General features: G+C 31.6%; 1 protein-coding gene across 1 annotated transcript in view; it reads right to left on the bottom strand.

Moving 5' to 3' along the window:
• Positions 1-8,727: 8,727 nt before the first annotated feature.
• Positions 8,728-20,902, bottom strand: part of sif (guanine nucleotide exchange factor still life) — a 1,225,751-nt gene continuing 1,213,576 nt past the window's right edge. The window contains exons 29-30 of the mRNA XM_081760149.1: positions 18,107-18,352; positions 8,728-15,638 (exon numbers count right to left, since the gene is read on the bottom strand). Of these exons, the coding sequence (XP_081616275.1) occupies positions 15,403-15,638; positions 18,107-18,352 (482 nt within the window). The 3' untranslated portion in view covers positions 8,728-15,402. The remainder of the gene's footprint in view (positions 15,639-18,106; positions 18,353-20,902) is intronic.

Genomic DNA, 20,902 nt, shown 5'->3' on the forward strand with positions numbered 1-20,902 from the left:
TCTACATTCTTTCTTCAGAGTAACCGACCATGTTTCGCAACTATACGAACAACAGGCATAATTATCGTTTTATATATTTTAAGCTTCAAATTCCTCGACAGAATTCGCGACGACAAGAGATTTTGAACTGAATAATAACACGAATTCCCTGCTTTTATTTGACATTTAATTTCTTCTTAAATATAGTTTTCGTCAGTTAATATTAATCCTAGATTTTTGAAATAGGAGCGCCATTTCAGCTTTTGCTTAGGGGGGGCAAAACCCCTTGATATAAGTAAAATTTCGCATTTTTCACTGATTTGCTACTATTTTATTGAAAAATTTATATAAATCTCAAACTCAGGGGGGCAATTGCCCCTCCCTGTTCCCCTAAATGACGCCCCTGATTTGAAAGTATCCGCTTTATTAAAAGTATTATTTGATATTTTAACGCATGCATAATTTGCCGTATTATGATCCCGACGAACTTGTTTGCCGAACAAAGAACATAATTTGCCGTATTTATTTTTCTCTGCATTCACTCCTAAACTCATGTCCCAGCAAGCGTTTAATAAGACCTCTGCATTTCTTTCTATTGTTCGTCTAAATCCATAATCGTTACAAGCTATTTAGTTAGGTAGCTGTGGGTCAAAATACGGCGATTATTTGAAATGAGCGGCAAATTTCATCTGAAGAGGAAATATATGTCAGCTATCGTGTACACAGAATTATCTGTTCGTATTGATTTTAAGCATATACTTTTATGCATTTCTTTCAAGCGATTTACAGGGTATCATGTAATATACCGTAATCAAATGGTGATCCTAACATATATTTATTTCTCTCTCTGAACTTGATGGTTACGCTACTTAAATGTTCTCATATAATTAACTCAAACACATTTATTTATCCAATAAGATACTATAACTAACTAACTCTATGGCCTATGGAACCCGGAGGTTCAATGCCGCGTTCACAAAAGCTCTCCACTGACTTCTATCTTTAGCTAACTGCATTAAGTTTCTACTTTGTATTCCTATCTCTACAAACACTAAATAAAGTGGATACTTTCAAATATTTAGGATCGATATTAACCCAGACGCAAATCATATTCACGAAGAAATTAAATGTCGACTAAAAGCAGGGAATTCATGTTACTATTCGGTTCAAAATCTCTTGTCGTTGCGAATTCTGTCGAAGAATTTGGAGCTTAAAATATATAAAACGATAATCATGCCTGTTGTTCTGTATGGTTGCGAAACATGGTCGCTTACTCTGAGGGAAGAACATAGACTGAAAGTATTTGAGAACAAGATCCTGAGAAGAATATTCGAACCCAAGAGGAACGGGAATGGGGAATGGCGGAAACTTCATAACGAGGAACTACATAATTTATACGGTTTACCCAACATTGTTAGGGTCGTCAAGTCTAGTAGGCTTAGGTGGGCAGGTCATGTAGCTAGAATGGAAGAAAGTAGAAACACTTTCAAAGTCTTGATTGGAAGACCAATCGGAAAACGACCATTAGGAAGACCTAGGCGCAGATTGGAGGACAATATTAAGATGGATCTCGCAGAGATTGGAATACAAAGTACAAACTGGGTCCAATTAGCTAAGGATAGAAGTCAGTGGAGAGCTTTTGTGAACGCGGCATTGAACCTCCGGGTTCCATAGGCCATAGAGTTAGTTAGTTATTCCAATCACTGCGAGATCCATCTTAATATTGTCCTCCCATCTGCGCCTAGATCTTCCTAATGGTAGTTTTCCGATTGGTCTTCCAGTCAAGACTTTGAAAGCGTTTCTAGTTTCTTCCATTCTAGCTGCATGACCCGCCCACCTAAGCCTCCTAGACTTGATGACCCTAACAATGTTGGGTAAACCATATAACTTATGTAGTTCCTCGTTATGAGATACTATATCATTATAAAATATAGTAAAATACCGGTATTTCTCTTCGTATTACAACATAATGGATCTTTATAAATAATATAATTCTTTGAAATGCAATTATCCAATAATATTCTGTTTTTGAACATCGATGAAAACACAGTATTCTGAAGAAAGTTCGAACAAATTTTCTCTTCAATTTCAATGAATCAGAATAATAAGTCAGATATTCAATTCAATCGATCATTTTATTTATTTTTCACAGCACTGGAATAACACGCCAGATACTCAAATCAGTTGACTTTAAAAAAAAATCCCTGTTTATAGCCTTCGAATTCGAATAACAAGTCAGATATCCTAATGCAATTGATCTTTCTAGTACTTTGTCTACGGCATCGGAATTACAAGTGAAATGCTCAATTTAATTGATCTTATTAGTTCCCTGTCCGCGGCAAGGAACCTTCTGCAAGGAACCTTCGACACCTTGCTAATTTTTATAGGTGGGTGAGTATATTTACATTTACGTTTTATATTTCAGAAACCAGGCCTAGTACTGAAATTAAAGTATGTTTATTTTTTATATATGCTAGTATTAAGTGAAACTTATTTAGATATATGTATTGTGTAAGATGTTTGTATATTTCAAATGCAGAATTCCTGAAATTTAATATGTTATACGGAACATGGAGGCGTCCGTATAATACCTGTTACTGTCCGTCCGGCATCGTAATGGACAGTAACAGGTATTATCATTTATGTTTTAGCTTACTTTGCAACGTATTTTACCGTTCATTCCGAAGTCTTTTTGAGATCTGTCGAGAGGCTAGGAATGGGATTTCCGTTCTTTTCTTAACTTTCCATGTCCTTATTTCTCTTTAGCTTTGCAGAATATTTCTTTCTTTTCTTTTTTTCTTTCTTTTTTTTTGTATTCTTTTTTATCCGTTGTTACGGACAAGTCAATTCGGATCAGAACACGAGTGACGTTCTAGGATCAGAGCTTTTTCTTTAATTCGCAAGGACTGTCTTTCGGATATGTAAGTGCTGAGACAAGGCCATAGTATGTTGGAGAGGAGTGATCTCTGGTTTTAAAATAGGACTCCCCCTTGGATAGATGCTAAGAATTATGTGGAATTACTTTAAAACATAGATCCTACGTCTTTAAGTGGAGACCGAACTGAATCTTATTTAAGATTTAGAAATAGTAGTTGAATGAAATACTTTACGGGACTAGTAGGACGGAGTGATTTCGAGCTGTTACCAGGATATTTTGAATCTTTCTTTAATGAAGGAGATTTTTGAAGAATCAAGTTGCGATTGGTTTCGATTCCCGTTACTAGCCGTTGGCATAAGAAGATGCTGGTCTGTGAAATTTCTTTAGAGTAATTATACTAAGCTTCCAATAAGGGAAGTGCAAGGTTATGTTCAGTAATTGCCTACAAGGGCTGTATAAAAAGAAAAAATACCTGTTATATTCCTTCAATACAATCGTCTACCATCTCCATCATCTTTTGCCAGACGTATAGAAGGCGTCATACACTGCCAATCTTCGTTGATATCCCTCAGGGACCGCCATATGACACGGGTGATGGCTTCTTTGTCGTAGTGTTACCTGAGAAGTGGTTTCGTCATTTTGGCGAAAAAAAAATGTCACAAAGTCCCTGAAAACATTGTTGTGCGCTGCTCCCACGGGCCATTTCCAAATCTTGATCCACTTGAATCCAAAAAAAAGTTTGTGTATTATTCAAGCCGCAGAGATCTGCCCACAATAATATTATCTTTATCTGATGCGAAATAAACTTTATAAACCAGTAATTTAGAAGTTGTATCCGCCAAAGATTGTAAACAACACTACCACGGTTTTTTTTTTTTTTTTTTTTTTTTTTACTTTCTGTATTTTACATCTGAATAACAAGTTAAATACTTAACTCAATTGATATTTTTAAATTATCTGTCCACGGCATCGTAACAACAAGTCAGAAACTTAGTTCAATTGTTCTTTCATTAGTTCTCCATTTATAACATCGGAATAACAAGTCAGAAATTAAATTCAATTGATCTCTTTTTAGTTTTCTGTCCACGGCATCGCAATAACAAATCAGAAACTCAGTTCAATTGATCTTTTCTTAGTTCTCCATTCATAACATAGTAATAACAAGTCAAAAATTCAATTTAATTGATTTGTTTTTAGTTTTCTGTCCACGGGATTGGAATAACAAGTCAGAAACTCAGTTCAATTGATCTTTCCTTAGTTATCCATTCATAACATTGGAATAACAAGTCAGAAATTCAATTCAATTGATCTGTTTTTAGTTTTCTGTCCATGGGATTGGAATAACAAGTCAGAAACGCCGTTCTATTGATCTTTTCTTAGTTCTCCATTCATAACATTGGAATAACAAGTCAGAAATTCAATTCAATTGATCCGTTTTTTTAGTTCTTTGTCCATGGAATCGGAATAACAAGTCAGACACTCAATTCGGTTGATTCTTTTAGTTCTCTGTCCAGGTTGTAAATCATACAACATTAAACAAAATCAATATAAGTAGTAGTGTAGGAAGAATTAAACAAAAAGAAAGAACATGCGTTGAGCGAAACAGTGGTTTTTTTCTTCGATACTTTCTCATGTTATAGTTCGCTTTCTCCATTCTCAGTAGATCAGAAGAAAGACACAGAGAGCCGACGAGAAGCTTGACGTTGAAAAGTATGTGTCAAATTGGTACGGATATTTTCAAAATGTAGAAATCTGATCAGTTGTGCCTCTTGAGAGAAATCATATAGGTAAAAAAAAAGAAGAAAAAAAAAAACTTTAATCGCTTCAAACTATTGATAAAACACTTACCCAATATACTAAACAATAAAAAGTTTTTTTTTCGACATGACTACCTTTTACGATTCATGAATCTTAGTAAGTAAATCGTTCTGCTACTTAAAAACTGCTCAAATTTGAATTTAACTGCTTAGTAAATAACGCCGTTATTTACATTTTAAATGTTCCAGTGAACTTGATGTCAAGTTAACCTGATCAATTGACTTAGTTAGATTTATGAATTTTGAAATTGTACCTGCTAACCATACCCATATCGCTGTCTATATCATATCATCGACAAAGGCAGTGGTATTAGCTAGACAAAATCATCACAAAGTCGATACTTGGCAAATACACCAGTTGTGGATCCATATTTGCTAGTACACTTCGAAGACTTTTCTCTAACGTTCTTCCGCCTCACCTTGTATCCTCCTTTGTTCTTCCTGTTTCTCTCTGTTGCTGCTACGAGCGTAAGGGTGTACTCCGCAAGTTTTTTATAGAACACGACAAGCACATGTAAGTGTACTGTGTCTATGGGCCTTTTAAGATACCCTTTTCAGCAGTAGTATAATCTTAGCGATTACAACATCAAACTACTTCAAGTCTCCCCCTTTTAAAATTTCTGAATACGTAGTTGTTTTGTTAATTTAAGATAACCAATTTCAATTCTTCTGTAATTAAAATAATGAGTATCTTCTTACCAAGTTAATGTTAATGAACATTAGTCTTTGTTGCTGTTGAGTAGATCAGCAGCAACAGCTTCTTTCAGGGTATATGATGTATATGTGATAATAACTCTAGGCTCCCTTTTTGATGAAGCTTTGCTTAGTTCTGCTTACACTACTTGGAGCACTGATTTACACAGAAGAAAATGTGCAATCGAAATGTATGTTTCACACAACTACGGTTTTACCTTTCTTAATATGCTAGTTGGCAATAGGTTTCTCCGTAAACAAGTGTCTGCCCAGAAAGTTCTCAAGGAATCTCACGTGCTGTATAGTGGAGAGAAGGAAATGATTGAACTAAAGCATGAAGGAAAGAGGTAAGAAGCACCAAATTCCAATGATCTGCTGTTACGCACTACGTATCTCTCACGCAATGACATATACAGTCTCGCATGCAGTGACATAAAGACGCGATACTCGTATTTTCAAATCATAGATGGTAGCACACCTTCCTTAATCCTCCACTCAGAATTACAGGATTTTCGCGAAAAATATTGCAATTCACAAGGAAAATGAATTGCTGGCAATGCAAGTGTAACAATAAGATATAGCATGTTTCGTCTGCACTTCGCCAGAAATTTAAGTTTTGTGATTGAAAAACTTAATCTAGGGCATTAAATAATAAACAGCGGTACTAAGAATGTGGACTATTCTTCTATTGATTATGAAACGCCTTAGAAATATATTTACTTTTTCTATGGTTAACTGAATTATACGTGCGAATTGTGATTTCACCCATTCTAGTGGACACTAGCACTCGCATGCTACATTCATGTTCATGCTGCATGATCACTCGACAGGATTAAGTCACAGTTCGCAAAACATAATTAGATCGTTGGAAATACAAGAAGTGAAAAGTAAACACTTTTTTTTCGGCATCTTGTGTCTAATAGACGAAAAGCATTGTCGCCAACCGCCTACAACGCTTTCTCTTCACAATTGGTTTAAAACGTTATTATTTTCAACTCGAAACAACGAGCACATAGACAAACTCAACAGACGAACCAGACATGACGTCTGTTAGCAGAAAAAAAAGAAGTATCTCTTTGCTTCAGGACAATACTCACTAGATGGCAGCACGAGCGACTCGACAATGTTGCATGTCAAATTCAACAGTTGAAACATGCTATCTTGTATATTCATACCTCTTTGCTTCATGACTGGAGTGAGTGCCCAGAACGAAGCCTAATGACCTTGCTGCACCGTAGCAAAGAACTGTCATGTGATAGCACCAATCAGCATTATTTGTAATGTAAACATTGCAGGAAATCAGTTTTCTGGACTCATCGATAATCTTGAGATGTTAATGTATGTTTTTTGTATATATTTATTCGTATTTTAAAGGTGCTTGTGATGTTCAAAAACGAAACAATATCCAAACGAGGTGGATAAGACAAGATATAGTAAATATTGCTAACCAGTAATAATATTTCTTTTGCGCATAGTTAAAGAAATAGGTATCTCTCGTCAACCTTTCATTAAGTTGCTGCAAGAGCATTGATATTCTCAGAAAGTTAACAGTGTTCACGGTGCTCTTCATGTTCAAAATACCTTAAAAATAGAAATCGATACATTACAATTTCTCTCCATAATGTTTTATTCTAAGTCTTAAGAATATACTATTTAGCAAAATAGCTAATGACAGCCAGACGTTCCTCATTGACAAGAAATTCATTTGCAAGTTACTTATTCCAGATATTCTCGGTGTATATAAAAAAGGACCTTGAACTTCAACCAATGTTTAATGGGATTGGGGACGATATATATAAACTTAATTCAGTCTAACATTTCTGTGCACTTTAAATGATAGGAGAAGGCGTTGTACCTTTGAAACAGTGTACCTTTGAACTAGTGCTGTCGAATTTTTGTGACTTTTGCAGTTTTCGGTTTTTAAGAAAACCGGTTTTCTGAAAACCGAAAACCGCAAGTGCGGTTTTCAAAACCGAAACCGCAAAAACGGTTTTGAAAACTGAAACCGCAAAAGCGGTTTTCAAAACCGAAACCGCAAAAACGATTTTCAAAACCGACATTTCGGTTTTATGAAATTTCACTTTTTTCAAAAACCGATTTTCGGTTTTTTTAAAAACCGATTTCGATAGCACTACTTTGAACACCTGTGCTTTTCTCGAATTCAGAGCTATCTAGATGCAGTGATTAAAATTCGTTTGAAAGATTAAATAAAAAAAGCACTACAAACACTTTTGGCTGTTGTTTACTGAGTGTTGTGCCGAGTAATGTTCCTTTTAATTTTTTCACCCCCAAAACGAAGATTTTTTGTAGTTACCTTTTGAGTTTTGTGCGCTTTGGTTTTCGCAACTTGTGATATTTATTTGTCCAAACTTGGGGTAGAATAATTGGTGAATACAGTAATATTTTTAGTTTCAACTTCTGTTCAATATTTAAGCTAGTGGAGAACTTTTTTCGTAATGGTGACCCTCTTGTACCTATGAACATTAATGCATCATGTACCTTTGAACAATAAATAATACTGTTTAAAGCTACACAATGTAAGTAGTTAAAACAATTGATATATATTATATGGGTTAGGTTAGGATATAAAGTTATTAATTATAGTTTTAAGTAGTTTCTATATATTTGCTTATTGTATAACATATAAGGTTATGTTAAGAGTTGTATATGCTCAATTTTATTGTTCACAAGTTTTTGTTAGAACTTCTCTTCAATTTTTAATTTAATAAATAAAATTTCAATTCTGGGGAACTTTTTATAGCTAAACCTTTTATTGCAATTTATAACTATTAATATTTGTGGCTTCTTTTTATATTATTGCCTCAGAAACGTTGTAATTATCACTTTGTTCAAAGGTACAAGAGGGTCTGTTCAATGGTACATGACCATAATGTACCTGTGAACAAAACGTATGTGTTCTTATTATATCCTATAAAAGCTACTGTAATTGTGTAACACGTTTAAAAATCACCCTATCTAATAGCAAAGAGATGGCACTTCAAATATACGACAAAAATTGGGGAAAAAGTGCTGAATATTAGCACCAAAATTTCGAAGACTCTAAAAGTGTTCACAGGTACAACGCCTTCCCCTACGTTAATACTTTTAAAATTTAGCACTTTCGACCAATTTTCCATATCCATAGGCTCAGGCGATATCTTAATAAATACTGTGAGGATATTTTTCACGAAGATAAATCTAACAACTCCGCAAACTTGTACATCTATCTGTATGGTCAACAGACTTCGTTCCAAGCACGTGTAGTAGAATTGCAAAAAGTTAATTAAAATAAGCTTCGGAAAGTTAATATTCACACTGCCAGAGGAAGAAAAAGGGGTTAGTTTGTTAATAAGTTCACAATGAGTTCAATGTAATTTATTTGAAAGCTTTACACAGACTATATACAAGGCATCTCTCCTTTTTATTTTTTAATATCTCTTCCGTACCTAGTCTGAAAATCGAGTTTTTTTGTATTATCCCTTTTTTATATATCTTTTAAAGTATTTTTTTCTGTACAATTGACATACACAACAAGATTACTTAACAACTAGAATGGAGATGAAACTCAGGACAAGATGGCAATGTTAGCTGTGGCTTACTGATAGTTGTGAATTTTTAACTAGCTTGTACATTTTATATCATTTTTTTCTCCTTGTTTCTTTGTTTAGGAACACATTTCTGAGATAAATAACATGCCTATGTACAAGAAAGCAGGTACAGATCCATTATACACACTTCATTTCATCTGAAAAAAGATTCAGATTAGTCAACTTAGGATTCCAGTTAAGGTAAAATAGATTTGGGTTAGGGTTAACTTGTTGGATTCACTTCTGGAAGTGCGTAAAATGGAGCATCTCCAGAAAGCATAGATAAAACTTTTTTTTTTAAAGAAAGAAGGTTAGAAATTAATAAAAACATAAAAGTGTTAGAAAAGTAAATAAGTAAATTGGATAATGGTTAGTTGAAGGTTTGAGAATATTAAAACAAAACTCAAAATAAAAACTTACCGGAAAACTTTAACGAATATACATTTTTTTTTAGGAAAATCTTCTCAACTCATACAACAATGCATCAATTGTGAGACCTATGCAAAGGGAAGAAGAAGAAGAAATAATAAAAAATCAAAAGAAATGGAAGAGAAATAAACATAAAATAAAAAGAAAAGATTAAAATAAAATTGAGAAAAACAAGCAGTCTACTTATGATATACGAAAACATTACTTAGATGTTTTTCTAAGACATAATGACTCTTAATTTTATTTTTCTCATTCTTAATTTAACAGTATTACACAAAAACAGCAAATAAGTATCAGTAACAAGTGTTCAGGCTAAATGTATATAAAATGTTATTTTTTTTACCTTTGTTTGTTCTTAAGAACATACTTTACCAGGATCAAATAATTAAAACAAAATTCCTGGTTCACAGAAATCCTTTACTCATATATTTTTGATATGCAAATAAATATTTATATAGTTCATGAGCAAGCCTCCCATTTTGTTTGAAAGTTCTTTTTTTTTAACTATGCAGTTTGAAAGATATAAACTACATATTTACTGTATTATCGAAGTCAACATCTTTCTGTGCCGTGGTTATTATTATTATTATTATTATTATTATTTACCAGAAAACAAAAATTGAATTAATTAAACAAATTCTAACCGTTTGCTAAAAGAACTAAATTTGTAGGCAGTCAAAGTTGCATATACAGCAATCAAGAAAATAGTTTTTTAAAAGAAATGTAGCTTTGACAGAAATGAAAATTATAAACAGAAGGCTGTCCCCATTCCACTACTGTCTAGTAAGGCAGAAAAATATATGTATGTATATTTATATTTATATTTATATATATGGTCAACTATAAAATTCAATGTATATTTTCAGGTGACTAACAACAGGTAATAGTTTGTTTTTATTATTATCCATGTACTACGACGGTTGGGCATACTTCAAAGTAACGCTGGAAAACGTTAGGTAAATGTTAGTCTAACCGTCGGGATACTTGGATAGTTTTTAAATATTTGAAAGATTGAAAGTAAATAAAATGCATTGGCAAAACTTTAAAAAATAAAAAAAAATTATACATAAAAAGGCCTATATCTTCACCATTTATTAAAAATTACTTCCCTTTCAAGATTTGAGGATGAAATTTTACTTTTTTTTAAAAAATAAAAACCTCATCATGAAATTTGAACATTATACAGTCAGTAACTACCACCAGCATCATCTACAATACAAATTTATATGTATATATATATATTTGTTTAATAAAATGTAGCAAATAAATTCATATTTGTTATTCCGACAAATGCATGCCCTGATCAAGCTCATTCTTTAATTACATTATGTAAAAAACAAAATCCCAATATTTCGTGGGATAATTAAAAAAAAAAGTCTTTACGTATGGTATTTCAAAATACATAGTCGGTAACTACTTCAGAAGAAAGCTGCACTGATAGTTTTATTTATATTAGGGATGATACCAAAGTAAAATTTCTCAGTTTGGTTATTCTAACATTACTAAGTACTAATTTTTATCCTTTTCATTGAAATTAAAGCTATATCATTCACATTTATTTTTCGACTTCTTATTTTCTTACACCAACAATTAGAAAGAAAAACCCAAAGCTTCTTGTTTTAACACCTCCATAAAAAATCTTTGGTATCATTCTTAATATAGACCGAGGTTATGTTCAGGAGTTGTGTTAAAACTGATATTTTTTGTTTGTTTGTTTATCAGATAGCCACGATAGTATTGAACTGATGTAATAGTTGAAATATATATAATGCATACACTGGAAGAAAACAGACAGTGATAAAGCTACTTCTATCACTAATTTCTTATACAAAAAATCATTCGTTCGTTTATCTTCTTTTTTTTTCTGAGCAAAATACCTCTGACAACATCCAACATACGTATTTTTTCTTTATCCATCATAAAAAATATGACGGCCGAAAGTAGATTTTTTTAAATATTTTCTGTTAATATTGTATTACAGATAATATATTCTTAGTCTTCCTACTTTTTTTCTTAATAAATAGAATTCATAAACTTCTTGAGTAATTGCTAAAATTCAAGAAAAATATGCAGTTTACAATTGAAGCGTCAAATATTTTTTTCCAGTACTCGTCTGTATGAAAGATTGTATGATTGTAATATGTTGTGGCAGCCATTTTTTTTTTTTTTTGCTTTCATTTTTTAATTCTTCACTTTTCTTTTCATGACTCAGAATAGGGTGTACAAGAAAGGTTAAACACTATTTATTTAACAACATCAACAAAAAATAGTCATAAGACAACAATAGGTTTTTAGGTTTTTTCGTATAGATATTCTTGAATCTCACTGTTATTTCTTCATCTAACTACCTATTTTTTTATGTATTAAAATCTAAGTTTTCACACACACACATACATCTGTTCAGTTTCTTCACGTTTTATACAAGAATATGACCTTAAAACTTCCGAGTATTTTAAGCTTCCTTTCCTTTAAAACACTATCACTTTACTATGTAAACATATACAAAAATTTACTGACTTTATATGATTTTGGGTTTACACGAGGACGATAGCTTTAAAAAAAAAAATCATAAAAACACAGTCTTTGTGGACGTTTCGACACAGCATTTCTATCAAGGCTTTTTCTCTGTTTCTATAGTTTCAAATGAAATATTACAAAGGAAAGACCTCGTAAAGGATGAAGTACTTATTTGCTTCATTATAATTAATCCAATTGAGTTTTAAATGGTGCTGTGCTAGTTTTCGCTCCCATTTAGATTATATAATTTATTATATTTAAGACTGAAAGCACGTTTCGGGGAATCATTTTTTTTCTTTCATCTCTAAAAATGTACAAGGTTGTACATTTGTGAGAGAATATATATAAGAGAATATATATATATATATATATATATATATATATATATATATATATATATATATATATATATATATATATTCTTATCTTTAAAGATCAATCTATAGTATCATATTTTCTTATTATAATATTACTCTGTTAACCGCACGCATTTTCAAAATTTAATTTTTGAAAAATTTTCTTAAAAATCTTGGTAGAGGAACAACGATATTCTGAAACAATTAGTTTCTTTGGCTGAAATTAATTTGGTCACCACTAATGATGTTATTTTTCTATCAAATTCTACTTAATTTTATTTTAGTGTTTTACTGTTTAGATATCAATAAATAAAGTTTGAAAACTCATCATATTTGCCTAAAAACTGATCCTGGGAAGTTTATTGTTGTCTTCTAATATAATTTATTTATTTATGTTTCACAACGATTATCAATTAAAGAAAAATCTTTTGTTGAAAACGTTCGACAACGCTTATATCTTTGCGTATTTTTCATACAGTTAGGATATTGTTTTGCAAAGTATTCTTCTTATTTTCGTGTACAACTTCAGATATTATGAGTAACATAGTTTGAAATTAAATGAAACATTTCAGTTTTTTTTTAATAGGGCTTCCTTTTTACTTCTTGTGAAAAATTTATATACGTATTACGAAATATTTATTATAGATACTTTAACGTTATTTTGTTTGTTCAAAATGTTAATTTTGTTGTTGGATGAATTAATAAATGTATTTTAAAACAAAATGTAATCTTATTAGTCGCTTTTTTAAGTTAGAAATTCTATGTAGATCCATAGATAGAATAATCTTTGAGTGACAAATTACTGTATATTCACAATATGGAGTGAAATAGAAGCGATAATCTTTAATAAGTTTCTTCCTATGACCAATATTTAATTAAACTAATATCTACAGAAGCTAGTATATTTTTATTGTAATTATTATAGTTACATATAGTTATTTGTTAGTTGGTCAGTTATAACTTAATGTTATTAACTTTCACATTTCGTTATTAAACTTATATATATCAATCTAATATATATACAGATATCTGAAATTAATATAGTATACGAATATATATGTATATATTTGTATACTATATTAATTTCAGATATCTATATAGATATATATATATTTATATCCAGTCTTATTCTCTTACAAAAACTATTCGAGAGGAGAAATATTGTGCGATAATTCAGAGTTTTAATTTTCAAAACTAAATTATATGATTATTGAAATTTTATATTACGATTGTTAATTTCCGTTTTGTATTTTACTTTTTTTATGATATTGTTCGTTCTACTTAGCATCTTTGTACATCTTATATTGTTAAACATACGATGAGTAATTTGAACTATTTAAAACGTTTTTTTGCTAATAAAATTTATGATAGCTAACGAGTAAAGCAATTTGCAATTTCGTACAGCAAGTGCATTGAAACTTTTGTCTGTTTGTTAAAACGTGCTCTGCTACTTAAAGAAAAGTATTGAATGAAAAGCATTACAGAGAACGCCTTGTGCAACAGGCCGAAACGTCAACAAATCATTCGCCTAAAGAAAAAGACCCAGAATTCTATATTAAATTCTTGAGTCAATAATACTTTATAGATATTATACATGTCAGTTATAAGTGTCATTTCTTTGTGTTTAAACAATTCCAAGGCAAATCTGGAAGCTGATGATACTGACTGACTGTAATATTAAGGTTTGTAAAATATTAAGATATAGTAATATATTATATTAGAGAGCAACACAGGGGCAAATAAATTTGTAAATGTCAAAGCCTTGGGAACAGAGTGAATGAATGTTTTGTGTTAATTTGTGTGTATGTATTTATGTATGTATGTAATATATGTATGTACGTAAGTATATATGTTTTCAGGTCACTGGTCAACAACATAACATTTAAGGCCAGGACCTTTATATTGCTGTAGGGATGTGTATGAAGGATTATCCTTTTTTCTCAATTTTTTTTATCAAAAAATGAATACTGATATTCACCGTTATTATATAATCTATGATTTCAGCAGTGCAACAACCCTTGGGGAAAAGTATCAATAAGAAAATATCTTTTTTTTTTCTTAAATCTTGTTTCGCTGGATTTTCTCAATATTTCTTCAGTTCATTAGTGTATGTTGAACCATACACTTTATTTTTTTTTAAATACCAACATTCCTTAACAGGATAGATTACAATTTTCTTTCGTATTCAGCAAATAAGTAGGTTAGGTTGGTGTGTATGTATATATATATATATATATATCTTTAATTTTTTCTTTTGTACAGAGTTCTAACGAGTTTTAACATGGGCTGCTTCACCACGCTAAATATTAAGTGCTCATACACACACATATATATATAAAATTATATATATATATATATATGTATATAAATAATTTTTTTCATTTTTATGTGCACTTTTTCTGACTAAAACTTACATTTTTCCTTACTTGAGAAAGCTCATCACAGGATTTTTTCTTCTTTCTAACAGATGATTTTTCTCATTAAAATAAGTCTCTTTGTGCATCGTTACATTTACTTGTATATATATATTTATATATTTAAATTCCCTTGTACTGTGTAGTACACAAAGATTCTCTCCTTGTATCATTAATTTCTAATAAAAACTCACAACCAAATGTAAAATGTCGTACTCTATATGTAATTTCGTTCTCTTTATTGTTTTGATAAAAAAAAGAAAGCTCGGAGAGATACTTATTTTGTTAATTGCTAATTTTTTTTGTAAAGTTCTTTTCTTATATTTTTTTAAAAACCATTACTTGTTGTTCTTAAACGTTGGAAGAGTGAAGATTTTTTTCTTTAAACACAGATGAGCTGGTTTGATCACGTATTTACCAAGAACATCTGCCGAGGGAGAAAAAAAAATGTTCATATCTATCCCCTGGAACCTCGGTGAATTGACCACGATATGCAACGAGAACCAGGTGTGTATAAGTTTCTTTTTTTTAGTATTACTTTTATTATTTATTTCTTTCGTAAAATGATTTGAGCGCCTCTTCAAACAAAATGAACACAGGACGAACGAAAAGTACTGATCATCCTCCTGTGTAGTGGTTGTAGTGACATCAAGAGCGGTACTCGTAGAAGTACAGCTAGTAGAGAACAGCGGAAACTAGTTATTGCACCAAAAGTCTTCCTGCTAAATACCATCACGGTGCTTGGTGGTTGTTGTTGTTGGTGGTGGTTGTGGTGGTACTTGACGATGACGACGTAGCCTGAACAGCGTCTTTTTTGGCACTGGAAGTAGCAGTACTTGAAGCATTCACAAACAATGAGCTTCCGTATTCATCATAGACTAAGTAATGTTCCCTATCAGAGGATTTTCCCTTGCGAGGAAGTGTTGTAGCCTCGCCTATTATGTCTCTTGGTTTCCACACTGGAGAGCCTATAACAAGTGAAGAAAAAGTCACTTTGGACAAAACAAAGCTCTTTTTTTTTGCAACTCTCATTTGTTTTTTTTTAACGTAATCAATTTTTTGATGCCTTTCTTTTTCTTCTTTTAGATTTCACTTGTTAATAAATTATTATTTGAACAAATCAGGACAAGGAAACAAAATTTAGAAAATAGAGCAAAATGTTAGTCATAGACTAAATTTTTTAGATCAAACATAGTCAGAAAATAATTAAAACAGACGGTGGAAAGTTAATAAATTAGCCAAGGAACAAGAAAATAAATTCTTCTTGTTGTTATTTTTTTTTTTAATTTTAGAAAATAACTTTATATCTTATATATAGAAAGATATAATAGTGTTGAAAACCAACAGACATTGACAAGCTAACAAGTTGCAACAAGACAATAATAATAATAATAATAATAAAAACACATAAAATATGGCAATGGTATTGGACTAGAGACGTATAGTACCACCACTACACCACTGATCCAAAAAACGATGGGGAAAAACACGAAAAATGAATTGTCAAGTGCTAAAGCTTTTGTACATAAAAGGAGGGAAGAAAATAACCAAACAACCACATAGACAAAAGTTTTTTTTTTTTTTTAATGTATGCAAATTGTGCTATTACAAACAGCTCACAGAATATTTTTGAGTGCTGTATAATGATAATAATAATAATAATAACAAAAAATAACAGAGTTACGAAAAAAACACCAAGAATCTTCACGAGTTAAATTTCATTCTAATTGTTTCTGAAAAGAGTGCAGTAAATGTTAAACTATGCTATTCTTTTATTTTAAATAACATACCAAACATGAAAATCATCAAGATATTTATCTTGATGAGAAAAATCACTGCTTATGTTCATAAAGTTATAATTGAAAAACTAGCAATAAGCAATAATACTTCGGAACCGCTAACTCTTTCCAAATAATCCTCGCTAGTATTATAAAAAAATGCAATATATAGAAGGTGTTTCAAAGCAACATCGACAATGTTTGGGAGGTGATTCCTGACACCAAAATAAGATAAAAAGTATAGACCAATCTGAGTGCACAAATGCTTCCTTTCGGAGTTATAGGCTGCCGAAAATATGAAAAAATGAACTTTAAAGGCCCATAGGTCCAAAACTATGGGACCTACCGTAGTCGGGTCAAGAATCCATTTAGGAACTAATATGTGTGCTATCCAAAAATACCTAAGGTACTCATGCAACAATTTTTATAGAGAGAGTTTGGCTACGGGCACATAATTTGAAATACTCAGCAATTATCTCTATAAAAATTGTTGCGGAAGTACTGTAGAATTGTGAAAGTTGGAAATGAAATGAAATGAAATATTTGAGTTATATGTCCCACAGTTATGCCGGCTAGGCTAAAAGAGACGGTGATAATGAGAGATGAATGAAATGGTGGAATGAAGAAAGTGGGAGTAAACGGGGGAACCTCGGGAAAACCCACGCACACGGTGTTTGTCCACCACAAAGGATTGTGAAACTTAGATATTTGGATAGGACACATATTAGTTCCTAAATGAAGTCTTGACCCAACTACGGTAGGTCTCATAGTTTTGGAGCTATGGGCCTATATGTTTATTTTTTCGTGTTTTCGGCAGCCAATAGCTCCGAAAGGAAGCATTTGTGTACCCAGGTTGGTCTATATTTTTTGCCTTATCTTGGCGTCAGGAATCACCTCTCAAACGTTGTTGGTGTTTTTTTTAAACACCCTGTTTATTAGAATAATGGAGAAAGTAGAACTCGTGAGGACTCATAGCTAACAAATATAAAGTAAGATTTTAAAGAAGTCATTAAGTTGTGCGACAAAGATGGAATAAAATATTTGAGAACGAAAAAGGAAAGAAAGAAAAACCGAAGATACATTCACAACGAGGAATATATAAATAGAAAATATATCATGCAAGAAAAGTGAAATTTATGTCCAATACCATTACCTAATTACAAAAAAATTATTAACAATTGTTAATATATATATGTAAGAATCACAGTTACATTGTTATTGTTACTTTTAATATTACTATTATTGAAATTTTTAAGCCTTTCTTTTTTAAAATCTAAGGAGTTAATGAGCAAACGAATTAGTCCATGCTTACTTGAAAGATTAAAAATCCCTCAACAGCAACAACACCCCAGTTTTGTTTGTTTTTTAATGAAACAACATCTCAAAATATTGTCCTCTTTTCAATGTTAAGTTTTATTTATTTGTTTATATATATCAAGAAGCACAATATCATGTACACACACAGAGAGAAAAACAAACGATCTTCTCGTTTAGTATTTCTGGTTCACAAGCAGTGCAGGATAGCAAAAAACTGGATGCAAGGAGGACAAGATGAAAGAACAGTGATGGTAGCATTTTGAACGACAGAATGTGCACAGTTCCTCACATTGTTCCCCTGTAGTTTCCAGAGAGGTAACATTGCATGCAGGTGGGCTTACCTAAGTCTTTCACAGGTTGCGGATGATAATTTTCGGGTTGATTCGAAGACTGGATGAGGCGTGCTTGACTGCCGGTACTTCCAGCAGAGAGCGTGGAAGTCGTGCTTAAACTCAAGTGGTTTGGAGTTCTTCCCAAAGTGGCCTTTTTTGTTGATGTGTGTTGTGAATCTTCTTCCCCTTCAGATTTTGTGCCCGGATCACTCTCCCTGTCTTTGTTTTTCTCGGCTTCTAATTTGGCAGCTTCCTCTGCAATGGAATAAACATTATGAAGTTTTAATTATTGTTTGTATGCACCCGTAAAGAAGAATATAATTAGATTTTTATTCAACATTTTAGTGAGTTTTAGTTATCCCATAACCAATCTTTCAACTATAATGGTCCTGATGTCTTCGTCTGGGTTAATAGTTTTTAGGAAGAAAATCCGAATTAATTATGTTAATTCCATACGTTAATGTTCTTTTAAGACTGTAGACTGCACTTTTATGTTGACTCTAGAACTTGAGAGATAAACTAAACAATCGTAGGATTTTTGGTTTTCTTCTGAATATATAGGATTTAAGAGATGGTTTGATAGATAAAAGGATAACTATTAAATTATAAACACAATGTCCAGTCTTCAATAAAGTCCTCCATTTTAGTATCAGTATTGCTAGTTTCCAAGTCTACCTAGATGTTTTAATAGATAGAGAAGTCCATATACATTAAATTTTATTATGAATTTCAATGCCTACAAATAAACTTTAAAAATGTTTAGTGTTTTGAGTCCAGTAGTTTATAATATGATCCCATTGTTTATCTAAAGTTCATTTATCTTAGTTCAATTTGGGTTTCTTAGTTCTAAGGAAGTAAGATCCATAAGTAGATCGATATTTCGATCAGTGAAAAAACTTTTTATGTACTAGTTTTATCTTGATTATGGCGTTCTTGGTTTCCATGAATACTTAGCCATTTCCAGATATTTTAATTATCTGGAAATGGCTAAGTATTGTCTTTGGAAACTCTTATATGTTATTTATTTATTTATTTATAGATATGGGTTTCCTTTTCGTCATTGTTGCATAAGTATTCGAGTTTTCTTCCTAGAAACAATTAACTCAAACGAAGGCCTCAGGACCATTAGAGGTTGACATATTGGCTATAGGATAAATAAAGCATAATAAAAAGATAAATAAAACTTTTTATTATATTCTTACTGAGGTTACTGTTTAAACTAAATAACTGCAGACGTAAACTTTTTAAACACAGCATGATTATCTTTTTTCATTATTGAAATGCCGAGAAGCTTATGTTGGTGAAAAATAAAACTTACCTCGACACCTTTTCAAAAAATTTAAGCAAAGACTCTCATGTGTAAATCCAAAATTCACATGTTTCCTTTATGTTTGCACCTTGTTCTCTTTGGTGTTTGAATAATATGAGTGAAATATTTATTTAAACATTAAATTCAATGAACTTTTGGCTTTATTTAAACTTTTGGAAATTGTCAAGGTAAGTTTCACTTTTCTTCGTCTGTATCTCTTTAGTTTGAGCCCATATATGAGTTCATATTCAGTAATTCCCACTGACTTCTCAAAAGTTGGTTAAAGAAGTTGTTTTAGCCATGTTATTACTCTTGATTTCTATTTCTTGCACTATATAACTTTCGACTCTCTCATTTATGCTTGGTTAGAGTTGGTAAATATAGAAACAAACAAACAAGTAAATCGTAAATAAATAAATAAATAAATAAATAAAAATACAGTAGAGTCACGAAAACTCGGCCTAATGTAGACCGAAGGGTGGCCGACAAGGGCGCCCATGTTGTGGTTTCCAAAGGAGGGCAAGTATAAGTGACGTTTCAAATATAATTTCAAATTTTGCTGTAACTAATGTAAAAATTATATTGGGTTTTCGATATTCTCAAGTACAATTTCCTCTTAGGGAGCAAGCGCCCCACCTTCCCCCCCTGATGGGCGCCCTTGGTGGCCGAGTTTGTTAAAATGCCGTATTATTGGAAATGGAGTTAAAAAAGAATAAGTACCAGTGTTTCCTCAGGAAATAACCATATGTTTGCTGAATAATCTAGTAGCCATAAAAATGATAAATGAAGACAGGGGATACTGACACATTACTACATAAAAAAATAGCAAAAAGAAATACTTAGTTCCTTAAAGTGAACTATTGCTCGTTGGGACAACATTTTCCATCTTCTACTATCCACAAGTTATACCTGTCAGTCATAGGGAACTTGGAGGACCAGTTCCCTTTATAATTTAGAAATATTAAGCGTGGGAAATCTGGAAGACCGATTTACCTATTAATGACGTATATTAAGTGTGAGAAATTAGGATATTATCGAAATAAATTGTAGGAAATTTGGATTTCCAATTTCAGTATAGTATAGTATTTCTGTTACTCTTTGTTTTTTCTATTCTTTCTTTTCCTCTTATTTTTTTTAAAGGACTTGTGTTAGTAAAAATATGTTTTGATTGTAATGGTATAATATATTGAGAACAAATGTAGATATCTTGTATAAATCTTCCAGCACTGGTCTATATTCTGTAGCATCTCTTTTGTATAATAATAAAAATATATAAATACATACAGTAGTGTGCTTGTATTTGTTGGTTGCTTGAGAATTCAACATAGGACAAACTGCCTAATTACCCTTAAACAAAGGAAAAGTGTGTATTTTATGAAGGCATAGGGTCTTTACTATACATGAAAATGGAAATTAATGAATACACACTGTACAGTAATTTATGTGATAGGACAGACTTCAGAAAAATACTTGAACGGGTCTGCGCGCGGGTTTTT

The sequence above is a fragment of the Thermobia domestica genome, chromosome 5 (genome assembly GCF_964235325.1).
Source record: "Thermobia domestica chromosome 5, izTheDome1.hap1.1, whole genome shotgun sequence".
Taxonomy (NCBI): Eukaryota; Metazoa; Arthropoda; class Insecta; order Zygentoma; family Lepismatidae; genus Thermobia; species Thermobia domestica.